We start from the raw sequence: 20,379 nt of genomic DNA on the forward strand, positions 1-20,379 counted from the left end.
ATTTTTTTAGGCTTAATGCAATTAAAAAAAATAAAAGTACAATTACAAAAATACAATTCTTCAAAGCATAGTTGTACATGATTAACACAAGCATTGAAAACATAGTATTACATGATTACTATCAATGTAATTCTAAAGATAGTTTAACATGATTAATACTAACATTTCTTGTTTGTAAAAGCACAATTTTATATTTCGGTTATTTCGGTTTTTTGGATCCAAACAAGGTTAATCCGAATTATCCAAAAAACACAACATTGGGGAGTGACATAAACACAACACTGGGGGTGACATGTGTCACTCCCGATGTGTGTTTTAGTATTTGTAAGTAAACGATTGTTAATAAAAATTTGCTATTTAGAAATATTAAAATTATCTTGATTAATTTTTAAGTATAACACCTCCCTAAAATTGTCGTCTTTAATTAATTGCAACACTTTCTTCTACACTTTTTCCTTATCTCTTTTCTAACAATGGTTTTCACTTAAATTTTTATTTTTATTTTTATCTTTTTTATTTTTTTTAATTTTTTTTAATTTTTTATAGTATTTTTTTTAATCTAAATCCTCTTAAATTCTATACTTTTTTATTTTTTATCCTCTTAAATTCTATACTTTTTTTTTAAAAAAATAAAAAAATAAGGAAACACCTATTATATATTCCATATATTTTTATTATTTTTAACATTTTATGTTTGCGTATTATTTAACAAATTCAATTTAACTTTCTAAAACTCAGCACTGAGCTACTCTAAAAAAGGTAATACAATCATTAAATATCCTTCGTAAAATGATATGAGTACTACGTATTAATATAAGAATCTAAGACGATCCCACTTGTATATTATTTAACACGTTCTAACCCAACTTTCTACGAGTAAAATCTTATATCGCTTACATTACATTGAAAAAGGTAATACAATCATTAAAAGCATTTTTCCTAAATTAACACTTAATACTCCGTATTAGTTTAAGAAATTAAGGCAAAAACACGCGTCAATTTTGAACTTCCTTATCTTTTTAAAGCTTTTTACATGCAGCTCTTACGACAACATATATTATTTTCCAAAAATTAAATAAAGACACAAAGGAGTGAGTATAAAAAAGAGAGAGGATTTGTTCATTACTGCGTAATTTGAAAAAAGGAGTAGGTAAGTAAAATACAAACTCCGTATCAAAATGAGCCTTGTTTTTATGATTAATCCTTTGAATTGGATTTAATAAGGTTTGGAATCCGGTTTTCAGATACACTTTTTCTAATGAGAGAGTGTCTCTTCTTGTGTCTCTTTGTGTCTGTCTTTGTTAGAGAGAGAAAGTGTTAGAAACCGTGTTTCAAACCCAAGGATCTCAAATCTAAACCCAGAAAACTCAACAATTTTTCAAGGTAATAATACCCTTTTAATTCTTTTTTGATTTTATTAATTACCCTTTTTCTGATTTTCATTTTTTGCAACATTTTTTCATTAGATCTGCTTGATTTTCAACTGTCATTTTCTGGGTCTAATTTGAAAGTTCCGATTTTTAGCTGATTTTTTGAGATATGGATTATGGAGCTTATTTGATGTTCAAATTTTGTCATTTTTTCCCTCAGTTAATTTTGTTGACTTTCTGCTTTTTTATGTTTATTTTTTGATTTTCATTGATTTATAGTTTGGTGTAGGAAAGAATTCAGCTTAAAGTTTGCATCTTGGAGGAAGTGGTTGGTGGTTCATCTACTGGTGAGTCATTTTTTTTAGGATATTTTTTGGGATTTTAATTTTTTATTGGAATTGGGTATTCTAGATCCTTGTTAGGGTTTTAAATTTTGAATCTTGTTATGAATTTATGATCAAAGAAAGATGGGTTTGACTCATGAATTCCTGAGATTTGAGGTTGAAATGTTATGCTTATGCTCTAATTTGTGCTCATTTCTGGAAAATTGGCCTTTTTTTTTCTCGGTTATACAAGTAAAATTAAGTTTTTGTTGTTAGATTGATGTAAATTGTGAGTTTTAATTTGTAAAAGCTTTCAAAAGTTGTATTCTTTGATTGTATATAAGCATTGAAAGGTGCTACCATTTAAAGTTTGGTATGCTGTGCTTGCTCTCCATTAAAGTCCATGTGAGAAGCTTTACTTTACTACAGAATCTGCTTTTCTTGCTTTGCTCTTTTACCTTATCTGCCTTCATTGTTTTACCTCCTTGCTAAGGTTTCGAGTCGAAAATTTAATGTTTGTGTGTTTATTTTCAGCTGTATGTGTGGCTACTGATCTGTTAGTGAAGGATTAATTTATGCAACCTTATCAAAGGAGAAATTAAGAGATATCTATTTAAGGACATGTCTTTCCGAAGCATAGTCCGTGATGTGAGGGATGGTTTCGGAAGCTTGTCTAGGCGAAGTTTTGAAGTGAGGCTCTCCGGTCATATCAGGGGAAAATCGCACGGTTCAGTTCATGAATTACATGACCCTCCTGTTGTTATCCAGAACAGCAAATGGGCTAGCCTTCCTCCTGAGTTGCTTCGCGATGTTATTAAGAGATTAGAGGCTAGTGAAAGTACATGGCCAGCTCGGAAGCATGTTGTTGCGTGTGCTGCTGTTTGCAGATCCTGGAGGGATATGTGCAAAGAAATTGTTAGGTGCCCAGAGCTGTCTGGAAAGCTTACCTTCCCCGTCTCATTAAAGCAGGTAGGTTCAGTTTCCTGGCTTGTGGAGTCTTCATTTGGTTTTTGCTTTGCAACTCGAATGCCGTTAGATGCAGCCCATTACTAGATCCTTGTTTGCTAGTAGTCTAGAACTAATGTGTTTGTTTTGAGTGCATCCCAATAAGAAATGTGACACCTTGTTTGTCTTCTGCAGCCTGGTCCACGAGATGGAACAATTCAATGCTTCATTAAGCGAGATAAATCCAACTTAACTTACCACCTTTTCCTTTGTCTTAGCCCTGGTAAGCTGATTACCATCAATCGCCATTTCTTTGCTCTTTGAATTCTTGTTTTATTTTTAAAGGATGGTTTATCGACATAAGTTGGGAGTATTGTAGTTTTTGTTTCCCCTTGTCATTTGTTAGTTCACCTGTTACCTCATAGTGCTGGTCTTAATGACATGTTCTTTGCTGTTGTGTTCATTCATTCACTTTATATTTACTTCTTCACCTTAGCTCAGCTTTTGAAATATCTATATATTCGTGGCGGGATTGATGGCTTGATATGCTGTCAATTTTCCCTAGTTTATTTTTCATTTTAGCTGAAGATGATGATGCAATGCATTATATATTTATAGGGAATGTATCAACTTTCATCGATGTTAATCTCATTTTGTTCTTTCTTGCTGTCTAATTTTTGCAGCTTTGTTGGTCGAGAATGGAAAATTTCTTCTTTCTGCAAAGCGGACCAGGAGAACCACCTGTACAGAGTACGTCATCAGTATGGATGCAGATAACATATCGAGGTCCAGTAGCACTTACATAGGAAAATTAAGGTAATGGTCTATAAGTTACTATGGTTTCTTTTAAAAGCTGTGGTTTTCTAAAGCATTTACTTGATAAATTGCCAAAAGAATTTTCCCTGGTGAAAGCTAAATGCTTCCCACTTATATATCTAGAAATTGGTGGAAGCTTATTTGGCTTTGTAGATTAGTGTGAGTAAAAGTGATGATTCCGAGGGGCATGCGCACACTAATAGTTTGGTATCTGATCATTATTTGTACTTTGGCAATTAGCCTTTTCTGTCTTTTGTGGATTTTTCACTTGAGGGTGCTTAAAAGCTTAATTTCTTTGATGCTTTGATTCTGTCGGACATATGCTAAATTCTATATAGCTTAAAGTTCCTACTGATTGGTGTAAAATCACTCAATTCTTTCTAAAAAAAATATCTGGATTAGCACCTGCCTTTCTATTGGTTTCGCGTATGGTAACTTATAAAGATATTATCCCTTGTGACGATTAGTAGGTGCTTTCGCCTTAAATGATTGGCCATTTCTCGGTTAGTGGTTTACCCTTGTGGCCACAAGCCTGATTCCAATTTGAATTCGCACTTAATTTTGGTCTCTTTGTATTTGGTTTTGGAGAATCAGACGAGGTGGAAAGGTGCTAGAGTATGTGTCACTATATTGCTTATTTTGAGTGTCTGCCACTTAATGTGTTAGGTATAAAGAATATGTCAAATTATTATGAGAACTACTATACTTCATTTTTTCTTTTCTTTGCTGCTAATGGACTCAATGTGTACAAATGGTTTCGATGGAATCATTTAATCTAACTTGACGGTCAATCCTTGTTTCAGGTCAAACTTCTTGGGAACGAAATTCATCATTTATGATACACAGCCACCCTACAACAGCTCACAGTCGTCACCTCCAGGCCGTAGCAAGAGGTTCTACTCCAAAAAAGTCTCCCCAAAAGTTCCTACAGGCAGCTATAATATTGCCCAAGTCACGTATGAGCTGAATGTTCTCGGTACACGGGGACCACGCAGGATGCACTGTGTTATGCAATCGATTCCGAATGCCTCTCTAGAGCCAGGTGGCATTGTACCAGGGCAGCCTGAGCTCCTCCCCCGATCTCTTGAAGACTCTTTCCGCAGCATGTCATTCTCAAAATCGATTGATACTAGCACTGAGTTCAGTAGTTCCCGATTCTCTGACATTATGGGCCCTCGTGATGACGATGAGGAGGGCAAAGAGAAGCCCTTGGTACTCAGGAATAAGGCCCCGAGATGGCACGAACAATTGCAATGTTGGTGTCTAAATTTCCGGGGTAGGGTGACTGTTGCTTCAGTGAAGAACTTTCAACTTATAGCTGCAACACAACCTCCTCCTGCTGGGGCACCAACACCTTCTCAGCCCGCGCCATCATCAGACCATGATAAAATCATTCTACAATTTGGAAAAGTTGGCAAGGATATGTTCACCATGGATTACCGGTACCCTCTCTCTGCATTTCAGGCATTTGCAATCTGTTTGAGCAGCTTTGACACTAAATTGGCATGTGAATAGTAGGAAATCAATCGGTGGCAATTAAAGCTGAAAAAACTAGCAAAAAAATCTAAAAAAAGTGTTGAGAACATTTAGCAGGTCATTAATCACAAGGGTTTTTCATCTTAGGGTTGATTAGCGTTTGTGTCTTTGAAAAAAGTCATTTGTATAACCTTCGATCAATGAAAAGTGCATTGAAGGATAACAGAATCGTTGATAATGCATCTGTTTTCATTCTCTTCTATTGTAATTCTATGCACTTTCACTTGTAGATCGTCGTTCTCTGTTGTTGAATGTTGTCTTATGATCTGTTGTAACAAATAGTGCCAGAAAAGGTTTCGAAATTTTCTAGTAGTCTGTAGCTCTATCGTACAATGTAGTTTCTGTAATTCTGTTTATTGACTAGCCAGATTATCGTTGTTACTGGCTCATAAAAGAAGAAAATTGCTCGGCTGATATCTTCTTGTGATTATTGTTGTGCTTATCGTGGTAGAATCGAAGTACAATATGCAAGTTTTGATCTAAAGTTCTTTGAAGTTAAAATGTCAATGAATGTGCCATTAAATTTTTTCAAAAAGTTAGAATTGACTTAGGTTTTAACCTGATCATATGACTTATGATTGTGAAAAGGACCAATCTTAATTAATGTGCTTGCCTAATGAAGTAATGATTTTACCATTTCTTTTTCTTTGAACCACTTAATAATATTTGTGGTTAACTTTTTATTTTTGGAGAGAAAAATCTAAGTAGTTTGCAATTTAGTCAACAAATTTTATAGGTAAATATTAGGTGAAAGATGTTGATTTGGTCCATTTTTATCCCGTGTATAGAGTTGGACATCTTTATGCAATTTGGTAGTTTTAAATAGGTTGGGTATACTTTTCATAAAGAAAACAAATAAAAAATTTAGAAGAAAGAATGAATTTGGTGGAAAGTTCTCTTAGTTTAGCATCAAAAAAAGTTTAGCATCAAAAAAGCAATTTTGTGATTGAGTCTAGTTTTGTTAATTACAAGTGGATTTTTCTAGATGAGTAAGATGATCTGATTTTTAAGAATTAAAAAAAGCAAGTAGCAAGCTACTGGTGGGATGTTGATGGAGGAGTGCACCTTTGACCTCATGTATCGTACCCTTTGAGCGTGTGAAATGTTTGTCAATAGCATACAAGTCAACGTATGTGGTGCACTTGTTTAAGAGTGTGATAAGAATATAATCAATCTTGAAATTTCAACCATAAACCTAATTTTTTTTTGGTCGAATTGGTTACGTAACATGGTATTAAGTCATTAAGAGTTAGCATAACAGGGTTATGTGAAAGGTTTCAAGCTGAAAGGACTATAATGAGAGAGAGTGGATAATTTTGGGCTAACCATTAGCTTAAAATGTTAGTATATAAGGCTCTCAATGTGATAACCTTTAGGATTGACCTAGCTAAATCCGTGAGAGGTGCCAGTTCAGTAAGGTCCTTTATCTTACCTTTAAAAGAAATAAAAAAGGCTCTCAATATATTTTTCAGCATATCAACGTATAATTGGACATCTAGATCTATTCATTATCACAATCATGCAATGACAAGTCACAAGTGCACTAGTTAAATCGTTGCATTTTGCCTCAAAATGAAGATGGATTGAAATTCAAGGGAAGTAACATTTCTAAACACCAAAACTGGAAAGAAGTTTGACCTGAAACAAGGATAGACCATCAAGTTAGGTTAAACGATTCAAGATGCCTAATTAAACGGTTTCTAAATACACTTGTTTCGAATTAGCTTAGCTTGTTATTACTTATCTTAAATTCTTAATACTGATTCAAGATGCCAGATGCCTAATTAAGATCGTTTTGTCCAAACACTTATATAACTTAACATGACCATTTTAATCCAATTATATCCTTCAACATAACATGTAATTACAACGAATAAATACAAGTATTAAAAATCCGAGATGATTCAATTTATATCAAAATTATTTTAACCTATGAGTTCAAGTCGAGCACCAACCCGTTACCCGTGATTGCAAGCAAGAATAATCTTTCCACGCACCTAGGCACACGTAATTGTTTTATTTGTTGCACAATTGCAAATAATTTGCTATGCTCCAAACATGGTGTTTAGTGCATATATATAAAGTCATGTGCCAATAATTTTTCAAACTTTTCTGCACGTTAGACGTTACTCCTAAATCTGCAAGATTCAATCTTTTTCAGTGAATCTTAGGGTAGTCAGGGTCCATTAAAGTTGCAGGCCTTTAAATTCGGGCCTTTAGTTTTTTTGGCCCATTTAATAAAAAGGGTAGTTTCTAGTCCATTTATTTTACATCCATAAATTAAAGTACCTCAATTATAATTACAGTAGGGTACATAATCTGTCAAAAAAAAAAAAGGGTACATAATCTTACGACGTATTACATAAAAGAAAAAGCATACAACAAAGCTCAATAAGAGTATAACTGTATAAGACATTGATATATTTTTTAAATTCACATCCAGTACATTGATACTCCTTAATTTAGAGTGTTTATTTGATTTAGAGTGTTTAAAACTAAAAAATGAATATGCTAAGACGAATGTTTTTTTTTTTCTTTCCTGTAGAAAGCTAGTACGTATTCCTTAATTTTTAGCTTCCAATTCAATAAGCCAAATTCTGGGCATACTTACAGAGTTACAGGAAACCGGTAATAAACGAGCTGAGAGCTGTGTTCGCGATTGTATAACATACTTATGTACATTGTACTACGTATGTTTTTCGAACAATTTTAATTACTTGGCATCATCATTGTTTTTCAAGCAGTTGTATAAATTCATCACAGAGTTTCATCAGTTTGTACTCACTGAATCAAATTTCTTTGCTTTTAATTTGTAAAATCTGTCACTCAGATTATCAATATGAGTGATAAAGTTAACTTCTTTCTAACTCTCACAATCAGAATAAATCAAATGGAGGCGCAGAAGAATTGTTTTGGGGCTCTCAACCCTACAATGATTCTCATTGCAGTATATATATCAGAGTATTTACAATACAGACAAAAAACCACCAGCCCATATTTACAGCAAAGCACAAAACACCTATACAACACACCCTACAGCTGTACAACAAAACAAAAAAACAGCTTTACATATTTACACACCGAGGAAGTACTAATATAGGTTTGATATGTATGTGCAAATACATATCAAACATTAAAATATTGAAAAGTATTGTAAAGCACATTGGGGTGGGAGAAAAGGAGGAGAGAGATGGGCACGTGAGACCAGTTTTAAATGTACCACTGAAAGCTTATATAATATCATTGACTATGTAGTGATTCTATTTTTACACGTAGTTAGTACCACTGAATGAATATACAGTACCATTGAATGAATATATAGTACCACTGAATGTTCAATGATACTATTTGATCATCTAGTGATACTATTAATCACCCAGTGGTACACTTAAATTCAGCACATGGGGGTGAGAGAAAGGAGGAGAGAGATGGGTAAATTTCATGCGAAATGTCTATTATGCCCCTTGATATGTATGTCCAGGTACCTATCAAACCTCCCTTTAGAAGGCCTCCCTTTACACACCTAAATTCTACACCCCCCTGTCAAGTTGGGCTTGAGACAAACTTACAAGTCCCAACTTGCAGCACAGAAAATCATGTTGCTGTCCAGACAGAGACTTTGTGAGGATGTCTGCTAGTTGAAGTGTAGATTTAACATGAGATGTAGAGATAAAACCGACATCTATGTTTTCCCTTATGTAATAGCAATCCAATTTCAGATGCTTGGTCCTTTCATGGTAGGCTTGATTATGTGCAATGTATTCTGCGGATTTATTATCACAAAACAAAGTGATAGGTTGAGGTATATCTTCATTAATATCCTCAAGAACTCCTGCTACCCAAGCTAACTCGTAGTCTGAGACATGCTTCTTAATTCAGCTTCACAAGATGACTTTGACACCACCTTTTGCTTCTTTGTTTTCCAAGAGATCAAGGATGATCCCAGAAAGACACAGAAACTAGTTAATGATCTTCCACTATAAGCACAAGTTCCCCAATCTGCATCACTATAGCCAATCACTATGTGATCATTTTGTTTAGGATAGAATAATCCTAAATTCAGTGTTCCTTTCAAATATCTTACAACATGTAATGCAGCCTGCATGTGAGGTTTTCTTGGGCAGCCAACATACTGACTTAGTTGCTGTATAGAGAAAGTCAAATCAGGCCTTGAGAGATTAAGATAAAGTAGCCTGCCAATCAGCCTTCTGTATGACTCGGGATCTTCTAACATCTCTCCCTCATCCTTTGTCAACTTTACTCCCTTAGGGAATGGAAATGTAGTAGTTGTTCCATTTTCCATCCCTACATCCTTCACAATATCCATAGCATACTTCCTCTGATTTATCATAGTTCCCGCATTTCCTCTTGCTACCTCGATTCCCAGGAAATATCTCAAATTCCCAAGGTCTTTTATGGTGAATGCTTCATGCAAATGCTTCTTCATTTATGCAATAGACTTCTCATCATCTCCGGTCAAAATTAGATCATCCACATATACAAGGATTATGCATGATCTTCCATCTTTCTCTCTGATAAACATTGAGTTATCTCTCTGACATTGCCTGAAATGATGATGTTTCAATAGCTTCTTTAGTTCAATATTCCACTGTCTAGATGCTTGTTTTAACCCATATAGGCTCTTCTTTAACTTGCACACTTTTCCTTTAGACACCCCCTTGTACCCTTGAGGCACCTTCAAATACACTTCTTCCTCTAAAATTCCATGTAAGAACGCGTTATTAATATCCAATTGATGCATCTTCCAATTCTTTGTTGTTGCCAAAGCAATGAGAATTCACTACAAGAAAAATCACTTTTCGTAGCGATTATTTCGTAGCGATTGTACATTCGCTAGAATATGCAAGTATGTTTGTGAAATAACTAAGGATGATGTATCATTTTTTCAATCGCCATGGTTTTCCCATATAAAATCGATACGGAAAACATAATAATACATATACACACTATTTTTACACATTTATATAATTTTGAGAAATCGTATCATTTACAATCGCCACTAAATCCTAAAAATCGATACGAAAAGTCTTTTCAACACTAGATATATAAATATTGTTTGACAAAGAGTACATAAAATATGTCATAGCTTATTAGTGAAACATTTAATATAAGAGTTTGAGGTTGCATGTTCGAATCTTACAAAGATCATACGCAAGTTTTTTTTTTTTTTTTTTTTTTTTGAAGAAAATGAGTTAAACATTTATAGCGATTGTAATCGCTACAATAATCACCACGATTGGATGTAGTTTTTCATATCGATTATTAAGGCCAACCCTAGCGATATTGAAAACCACTACTAAAGGCTAAGGCAACGGGGGATATTGTATCAAATGACCATTCGTTGGGAAAGCTTTTTGTTGCAATTACAATCGATACTAAAGGTTAAAATAATCGCTACGAAAAGGTTATTTTCTTGTAGTGATTCTCATAGTAGCAAATTTTGCTACAAGAGAAAAAGTGGCTTTGTAGTCTTTTCCGGCAATTTGCTTATCTCCTCTTACAACAAGCCTTGCTTTAAGTCTCTCAATACTCCCATCTGGTCTGAATTTTATTTTGTACACCCACTTTGTATCAATGGGTTTATGCCCAGAAGGTAATTCCACAACTTCCCAAGTTTCATTTTTCTCAATAGCAGTTAGTTCTTCTACCATTGATTTCACCCATTCTTCTTCTTTTGCAGCCTCTGCATAGGAATATGGCTCCTTTACTTTCATGACATTATTCAAGGAGATTTGATAATCTGTAGTATAATACTGCAAATTATCCAAATCAGTATGAATAAGATTTGTGCTTGCACTTGTTCCACTATCCCTTCTGCTCCTCTTTTTAAAGTACTCACTTTCATAATCTTTAAACTTCATAGAAACTCTGCTTTCTCTTACTGGCTTTGCATGAATCTCTGAACTTTCTATGTTTTCAGCTTGTATATTCTGAGAAATTTCCTCTTGAACTTCTCCACTCTCAATCTCATCTGTCAATTCTACTGGATCTTGTTCTGATTCTACACCTTGTTCTTGTTGTTCATCTTCTGTACTCTTATTGAACTGAATGTCTTCTTCTATACTTCCAAGTTCCTCACCATGTTTTGTTTCCGGCACTATTTCTTCGCTTTGCGGAATCTTATTAACTTCCTTAGCAGATTTCTTAAAAGGAAATATATCTTCTCTAAATATCACATCCCTGGATGTAAATATTCTTCTAGTCTCTACATCTAACAACCTATATGCCTTTTGTTGAGCGGGATATCCCAAAAACACACATCTTACTGCTTTAGCAGCAAATTTGTCACCTTTTCTATGTGTGTTAGTGGCATAACACAAGCACCCCACCACCCTCAAATGGCTATAATCGGGTGTCTTCTTCATAAGCTTCTCATACGGAGTCTTCCAATCAAGATCAGAAGAAGGCAGCAAGTTTATTATATGTGTAGCTGCTAACACGCACTCTCCCCACAGGTTATTTGGCATTCCTGCATGAATTTTAATGGCTCTTGCGGTTTCAATCAAGTGCCTATGCTTCCTTTCCACTCTGCCTTTTTGTTGTGGTACCCCTGCTACACTTCTCTGGTGACAAATACTTTTTACTGTAAACAACTCTTTACATTCTCCCTTAAGAATTTCAGTTCCATTATCACTTCTCACCACCTTTACAGTGGTATTGAAATGATTTTCAATGTATGCTAAGAAATCTCTAATGACTCCTTTAACCTGTTCTTTGCTGTACAACAAATGTGTCCATGTTGCCCTGGAATGATCATCTAGGATTGTTAAAAAATAAGATGCCCCTGTAATAGCTTGTGTCCTATAAGGACCCCGCAAGTCTATGTGCACTAGATCAAAAATTTTATCTGCAATAGAGCTACTGGGAACAAAAGGCACTTTATGATGTTTGGATAAACAACAAGTGTCACAAAAATATTCTGATAATCCCTTACAATCACAAAATGACAAACGCTTCATCTTTGAAAGTGAAGTGTGTCCTAATCTCTCATGCATCAATCCAATATTCTTTCCGGAATTACAACTCAAAGCAACCTTGTTACAATTTCCTAATCTCTTATCATCATCACTAGCCTTCTTTCCTTCTCCATTCAGCTCCAACTTGTATAAACCTCCACTCTCTCTTCCATATCCGAGTGTCTTCCCCTTAAAAGGGTCCTGAAACAAACACCCACCATCAGTGAACAATACCTTCACATTTCCATCTCTTACCAGCTTACTGACAGAAAGTAAGTTGTGCTTAAATTCTGGAAAATACAGAACATTTTTAAGCACTATATTTTCACTTAGCACTATTGTTCTTATCTGTTTTACCGTTCTCATAGTCCCATCAGGTAATCCTACAGTTACACCTCTACTCAAATCTTTCATATCCTTAAAAAACTCTCTACAACTAGCCATATGGTCAGATGCACCTGAATCTATTATCCAAGATTCTTTTCCAAAAACTTCATAATGTGAATATGCATTGAGAGTAGACAAAATACCTGCAAAGTTGCACATATGTCTTGTACCTGAGGTACCAGCTCCTTGTTGCTGTTTCTGATTCATCGCCCTTAGAACTTCCTGCACCACTGCATTAACCATCTCAGCATCACCCTTTCCCATCTTGTCTTCCATCACTTGGTTCTCTGCATCCAAAGGAGTCTCCTGAATTGTTTCTTCTATGGAAGTGCTCACATTTGCTGCATATCTTCCTCCCTTAGCTTCCTTAGGTCTCAACTTAGTGTACCAATCAGGATACCCATGCAGCTCGAAGCAATCATCTTGAGTGTGCCCTGTGAATTTGCAATATTCACATCTTTTCTTGCTCTTCTCCTCTTTTTTTTCTCTCCTTTGATAGGTACTATTACCAAATCCGCTCTTCAAATGAGGGTACTTGATTTGTTGCTTAGACGCCACGAGTGCACTTGCTTCAACTCCCGACTCCATCATCCCAGATATCTCTTTCTGCTTCTCAACTTGTAAAACCATCTGATATGCCTTATTAACAGTTGGCAAGAGATCCATTCCTATGATATTTTGCTTGAGATTATCATAACCCCTATTTAATCCCATCAAAAAATCGATCATCTTGTTTTTCTCATCTCTCTCAAGAAGTTTTTTCAGCATATTACATGAACACTTGCTCATGGAACCACAACTACAATCAGGAAATCCCTCAATACTATTGATTTTATCCCAATATCCCTTAAGTTTTCCATAATATTCAGACACACTCATATTATTCTGTTCTAGATCACTTAACTCTTTCTTAAGCATATATATTTCTGGTGCATTAGATTGTCCATACATCTCTTCCAGAGCATCCCAGAATTCCTTAGCTGAATTCACCAATAACATTTGCTCTGCTATAGTTGGTGTTACAGTTGCAGACAACAAGCATCTCAACATATAATCATTTCTCGTCCATTTATCATAATCAACAGATTTAGGGTCTGGTTTAGCAATCTTACCTTCCAGAAAACCCAGTTTGTTCTTAGCTCCAAGAGCCATCCTCACACTTCTACTCCAGTTGTTGTAGTTCTTCCCATTGAAAATGATGCTTCCAAGAGGTGTGTTGAAGTTGTCTGAACTTCCCAGGTAATACGGGTCTGCATATGGAATCACCACGGCCCTTTCATTTTTATCTCCCTCCATGATAAAATGTTATCAAAAAAACCAAAAATTATGATGTCTGTAAACAGATCCTGAGATCCTTAAGCAAAAGATCTAATCTTTGATAAAGATTCAATCTTTACCACTATCACAACCTGGTAATCCTTGATAAAGATTCAATCTTTACCACTATCACAACCTGGTATGCTCTGATACCATGTAAAATCTATCACTCAGATTATCAATATGAGTGATAAAGTTAACTTCTTTCTAACTCTCACAATCAGAATAAATCAAATGGAGGCGCAGAAGAATTGTTTTGGGGCTCTCAACCCTACAATGATTCTCATTGCAGTATATATATCAGAGTATTTACAATACAGACAAAAAACTACCGGCCCATATTTACAGCAAAGCACAAAACACCTATACAGCACACCCTACGGCTGTACAACAAAACAAAAAAACAGCTTTACATATTTACACACCTAAATTCTACATAATTTATTGTGAGCCAAAATTTAAGCCTACTCATAAAGCTGTGTAGACACCCATTTGTGTCTCCCCAAAACCAAACCCAGTGATGAGTACCTTTCGCGTCGAATCATAATCGAATGAAACGAAAGTGTGGAAAGGTCTAGTGTTGCGGAAAGTTTTAATTTCTTTTCTCTTTTCTCTGTTTTTAAAACTTTATTTTTAAGAAAACAGCCAATCAAGTTTGGTTGGTCCATGATATGGGTCCAATAGTAGTGTAGTTGGATGGGGCTTGCAAATACCTTTCCAACGATATATTATAAGCCCAATTGCGATGAATATTGAGGAAGTTATGGCCAATTTACTAAACTGGGCCCGGTTTGAGCTTTATGTGCGGTCCAATAATCTTGGGGAGGGCCTAATGTGATTTATCATTCCTAATGCAATTAGGAATGGTTTTAGTTTTCTAGAATCTTCTAGAAGGTTCTTTTCATTCCTAATTCAATTAGCATTGATAAATTGACTTTGTTGACTTTTCAGAGTTTTAATCAAAATAAAATAGCATTTTCGAAGAAATTATATTATTTTATCCTCCAGTACGGGAAATTTATCTGATTTTCGAAAACGCGTTGAAATCCAGTTTGGCGTCCAACCCCAAGAATTGGCGCCTGGAACCAGGCTTGGCGCCAGCTAGCCAAGGTTGTCGCCAACCTCGTTTTGCGTGCGTCAGACTCTGTTTTGTTAAATTATCTTTTTTGGCTAATTTTCTCTATAAATATCGTATCAAAAACTCCGTTTTCATTTATCATCTACATCTATCATTCATCAATTCTCCTCATTCACAAGTTTTAATTAGCATTCTCTTCCATTCATCTTTCTTTCAATTCTTTCTTTGTTTTCATATAAAATTCCGCATTCACAAGATCAAGAAACACCTAGCCATATTCGAAGTTGCCTTCGCCCTTAGACGTGAAAGGTTTAATTTCTGAGGATTTGGTCCCAAATCTCTCTTTCAATTATTTAATTTAATTGTTTTGATTATTATTTTCCTTGAAGTTACTAACGTGTGTATTTTGTTATTAGAAAGAGGTACGAGGCATCAAAGTAAGTGCTTTAATGGTTTTAATTGATATTATGATGTAGAAATCATGTTTATATTGTTATTATGATATTCCTAGTATCATGTCTAGGGTAATTTTAATATTAAATATGATTGTTGTGATGCTTCCTATGCTCTTCCTAATATTTATGATTGTTAGTATCATGTTAGGGTTAAAGATTTGATTTTTATTGCTTAGTGACATACTAGGGTTTGTTATTAATCTTGTTAGTATCATGCCTAGGATCTTGCTATTTTTATTATGCTTTAATATTAACATGAACATGATTATGATTATAATTGTTATAATTTATGATTATTATTATTTTGATGATGATTATTTTATTTATGATTATTATTATTATTATTATGATATGATTATTATTATTCTTCATGATTATTATTGATTATGTTGCTTGATACATTATTTATTCTTTATTGCTTGATTACACCTTTTATTGAATGCTTAAAGGGAATTTGGTACTTGTAATCACGCTTAATGAGATAATTAATAATCTTGTTTAGGGTTACTGTGATTATAAATTCAAGTGATCGCCAATAATAGTTTATTTGTGCATTATATTCAACCAACATAGATAAACAGGTTTAGGGTTAATCCTATTGATTGCATGTTAATTAAAAAGCGCACATGAATATGATCAGAATAAAGTAGAGGTCTATTATTAGGGTAGGTTCAATCTCTTTTAGGTTGGATTTGTACCTTCATCCCCGGACCCTTATTTGGTTCATGACCTTATGGAGTTGACGATCTCTTGGATCGTTAAGGGGTGTAACCTTCATCCTATGAACGGTTTACAAGTTCCTTAAAAACTTGTTGGCGACTCTTTTGCTCTATCTTCTTCCCTTTTGGACGTCACCGTACTTTAGTGTATGATCACAGTGGCGTTCGAGCTAGTGGGATTCTAAAGGCTTGAAATTATTCCTACAAGTTGTATTAAGCATTTTCAGCATATACTAAACCAAGTCATCTGCAAAGTCACACATATTATTATTATTGCATTGCATGTCCTTTGCAGTTTGCATGACACATATATGATCGATGAGCTAATTAGCTACACTCTACATCTGAATTAATTGTTACGTTACTATCGCAATAAAAATTTAAACGAGTATTGAGACAACAATAAAAATTTAAACGAGTAATGAGACAACTATATACTGTCTTGCGGATTGAATAATTATTTTTATTTGTTAGTCAATTGCATGTAATTTCACACATTTACATTGTTTTTTCAATGGCTAGCTAGCATTGTAGTGAGATTCATAATCTTTTACTAGACAAATAATCCACATTAAAACTGTAGAAGGAGAATGACTAACATATAAGATTGATGAATAATTTTATCAATCACCTATATATTAATCAATGTGAGCTTGTCTATAATATGACCCGAACATATATTCAAGCAAAATGACTAATAACATATATACTTCCTCCGTTTCTTTATAGTTGCAACATTTTTTCCCTAAATGGAAATGTCATAATAGTTGCAACACACTATAATTGAAAAGTATTTTATGTAAAAAGTTGTACTATCACCCTTATTATAATCTCATGACCCACTAAATTATACTCTATCTTAACAATCTCTCTCCTCCTTTTAAAGTGTTTTAAGTCACGCCAGACCTACTTTTTCTTAAATACTGTAAAAAAGGATCTATTGCAAGTATTAAAAAATAGAGGAAGTATATGTTTGATAAATGAGGTGCACAAATGGTGAGTTGTTTTTTTTTTTTTTTTTCACTAAAGGCTAAGAAATTGAAACTAGTGACACAAAGTCACAAAGCAACTATATAAATATACAAAGTTGCATTGATTTGATTCCAAGTATATGTGTAAAAAAAAAAAAAAAAAAACCTCTTTAAATTGGATGTGAATGTATAATTAACACAAAACAGGTTGGTTACTGCAAAAAGCCAAAAGCATGAGGCTAACTTCTTAAACACTTTTGACAGGAAAAATTAAGATATCAATATCTGTAAAGCCAAATCTTTGACTGAGATTTGATTCAATTTGTCCTTAATAAAGTTTAAGATTCATGGAAAAAAGTATTGAAAGTACAGTACCAAATCAATTGCTTCAAAGTATTTCATGTGGAGGATTTCTATTTTAATTCCTGAATTTGTTTCGACAATGATTTAGAATGAGTGGATGAGACTCGAAAAGTTCTAAGTATTTCATGTGCGTAATTTTGATTAATATTATTGTCATATGCATAAAAAGATCTCATTGGAAAGACCATCCGTAATGAGTCAAAAACATAGGATTTTACACGTAGGAAATTTGAGGAATGTCTTTCACAACTAGGACTGAAATAACATCGCGCGAAACTGGAAGATTTTATCGAGCACAGAAAGCTGCTGAGGTATGTGGGAAGTAGCGTCAGGTGCCAGAGCTTGGCGCCACACTTTTAGCCGTAGCGCCAGACGCCAGTATTGGCGCCAGGCGCTACAGTTAAAAGTTGGCGCCAGTCTCTGATTGCTGGCGCCAATTTCCCCCAATACCGAGCCAGAAATATGCGTTCTAGTTTCGACTGGTTTTTCGTATTGTTTGCTCGATCCTACTTCCTGATTGAATTTTTTCTCACTTTTCTGAAACCCATATGTGTTCTACATATGGAAATAACCCTCTGGGAATTCATGCTTCATCTACCCGATTGAACGCTCCATGCAATAAAGGGTACATCCGAGATGTTGAATTCACCAAACCATGGAAGCGAGTTTTTCTAAAACTCGCGGTGTCCCATCCATTTGCGCCAACCCTTCACGGTTAGGCTTCCGCGCGGTGCATCCGGATAATTAACCATGGACCCTCTATTGACTAAACTATATCCCGAACTTTAGAGAACTAGAGCCATGGTTAGGTTGCGAACGCATTGCATCATATTGTGCCTACTTGACTAATTGTGCATTATTTGTTGTGCATATATATTCTATGTTTCTCTTAACCGTTTGTTGATTTGTGTTGAGAATAAATAAATTAATGACTTAATGAACTTTGCCTAATTAATTAATTAATTAATTAATTGATTAATTATTTAATTTGAGTCAATAAAGTCTAATATTTTAATCGGAATTGACCTAGTACGACTTTAGGCTAACCCCAGTTGACTAATAATACCGAAAATAGTCCCAGACCGAAGCCCCACTATTGGCGCCAAGGTCTGAGCTGTAGCGCCACACTATGGAGTGTAGCGCCTGACGACAGCAATGTTGTCTGGCGCCAAGCTCCACAGTGTGACGCCAGTCCTGTCGCTTGGCCGACAGTTCGGATTATTTGCCTAGTCATAACCTAGGGTCTAATTAACCAATTTGCTAATAAATTCGGTTAATTTTCGCTGTCAATAACACCTTGTCAAGTCATTAATCGAGTCTTAGTCACATAGTCTAGCCACATGGTCATGACACGAGTCTTAACGTACCATCTACACTCACTGGTCTTAGCACACACTTTGAGTATACATCACCATGGTCATGTCTTAGGTTCATGCATGAGTCGGTCTTTTCCGTCATTTGAGTTGGAGGGTACATTCTATTCCAATTTTTCTTCACTTCCTCCATCCATTGCATGTTGAATAAAGTTTGAGTCAAATAATTAACAATCAGTACCCCCAAATTCCTTTTCCACAGTACTTGGTCGAGGAGAGAAGGACGATTAATCAAGGACAACCTCTTTATTCAAGTCTCGCTTTTTGATAAACCGATTCGTCAAAAGAGGAAGGCTAAGAAGATAATGACAACTCAAGAAGAAGTCAATGATCTTAAGAACCAACTGGCTACTGTGACTGAGGCACTGAAACTTCTCGCACTTAGGGTCGATGACCCCGTGAAGCAACAACAGATGAACCTCATGCAAGAGAGTCTAAACAAGCTATCTAGTGACTATAAATTTCAGGGCATGAGTTCACAAGGGGTCTCGCTGGACAAGGAACTCCTTCCGCATAAGTTCAATGCCAACGACATCCCTAAATTCAGAGCAACTGATAACCCATACTTTCATTTAAGAGCATTCGAAACTACCATGAGCATTAAGGGTATCGATAAGAAAGTCTTCCCCTCTCTGTTCCCACTATCTCTCGAAACCGTTTGTCAACAATGGTTCTTTTCCCTCGAGAAATAAAAAAAACTCTTCCTAGGAGACGATAACAAACGCTTTCATAGATAGATATAAGTGCAACATCCAAGATGAAACAGACTGTAGACAACTCGAGATGTTAAAACAAAAGGAAAACGAAGGGTTCACTTCTTTCTTCACTAAATGGAGGGAAACTTCTGCTAATATGGTCAAGGCTCCTAGCGAAAAAGAATCTGTGAGGATGTTTATCAAGAATCTCCAAGGGAAGTATTCAAAGCACTTAAAGTACCAACACAACTTGAATACTTTCAAAGCTGTCTATAATATAGGCATTGACATTGAAGATGACCTTCTTAAAGATAATAGTGCGAGAGGAAAGAAGAGCGACCATCCTTCTTCTTCCTCTCCCATTAATGAGGTACATGCTACAAACACCTCTAAACCACGAATCCAAAGATAAAAAAGGGTGTTCACTCCACTTGGTATAAGTTATGAAACGGCTTTCGAGAAGCTACATCACAAAGGACTAGTCATGCCCATAGGGCCCATCAAAGATCCGGTTCCAGAAGCCAGGCCACCTAAGTGGGATCCTAATAAGCATTGCAAATATCACCAAGGAAAAGGTCACGACACCGAGGAGTGTTGGAAACTCAAAGAAGCTATTCAAGATCTGATCGATGACAATGAAACTTCTGAGATTCTAGCCATCGAAGATGACCAAGCATCCTTTGATCCATCACTTCTTATCACATCCGTAGGAGAGCCCGTGGTCGAGACGGCTTATATGACATCTCTCGATGAAGTGGCCATAATTGAGGAGGATGAAAGTCTTTTCTTAGATAATACCAAGGAAGACTCGTCAAGTCTAAAAGAGGAAATTCGAAAACTGCAAGACGTCATTGCCATGATTTTGAATGTGGTAGAAGGATTAGCAAATCGGGTGATGGCCATTGAACAAAATTCTCGCCAAGAGTTTAATGAAGAACTCAACGCTCCTAAGCCACAAGCAAAACGGACCGTTGAAGAATACACGCCAATAAGAATGACTTACAATGAAGCTTTCGACTACCTTCACGATCAAGGTCTTATCCACCCCATTGGT

General features: G+C 35.3%; 2 protein-coding genes across 4 annotated transcripts; one reads left to right on the forward strand and one right to left on the reverse strand.

The window, feature by feature from the left end:
• Positions 1-1,119: 1,119 nt before the first annotated feature.
• On the forward strand, positions 1,120-5,404 carry LOC110725876 (tubby-like F-box protein 8). 3 transcript variants are annotated; one of them, XM_021905338.1, is made up of 6 exons: positions 1,120-1,383; positions 1,650-1,717; positions 2,228-2,662; positions 2,834-2,921; positions 3,322-3,454; positions 4,258-5,404. In XM_021905338.1, the coding sequence occupies exons 3-6, from the start codon at positions 2,315-2,317 to the stop codon at positions 4,967-4,969; spliced, it is 1,281 nt and encodes a 426-aa protein (XP_021761030.1). In that variant the 5' UTR covers positions 1,120-1,383; positions 1,650-1,717; positions 2,228-2,314; the 3' UTR covers positions 4,970-5,404. The 3 variants fall into 3 exon arrangements, with proteins under 3 accessions (XP_021761030.1, XP_021761031.1, XP_021761032.1); XM_021905339.1 differs by having other exon boundaries at positions 1,660-1,717; XM_021905340.1 differs by having other exon boundaries at positions 1,665-1,717.
• Positions 5,405-8,834: 3,430 nt separating this feature from the next.
• Positions 8,835-9,437, reverse strand: LOC110725518 (uncharacterized mitochondrial protein AtMg00810-like). Its single transcript, XM_021904984.1, has one exon. The coding sequence runs from the start codon at positions 9,435-9,437 to the stop codon at positions 8,835-8,837; it is 603 nt and encodes a 200-aa protein (XP_021760676.1).
• Positions 9,438-20,379: the final 10,942 nt, after the last annotated feature.

Source organism: Chenopodium quinoa, unplaced genomic scaffold (assembly GCF_001683475.1).
Source record: "Chenopodium quinoa cultivar QQ74 unplaced genomic scaffold, ASM168347v1, whole genome shotgun sequence".
NCBI classification, from domain to species: Eukaryota; Viridiplantae; Streptophyta; class Magnoliopsida; order Caryophyllales; family Amaranthaceae; genus Chenopodium; species Chenopodium quinoa.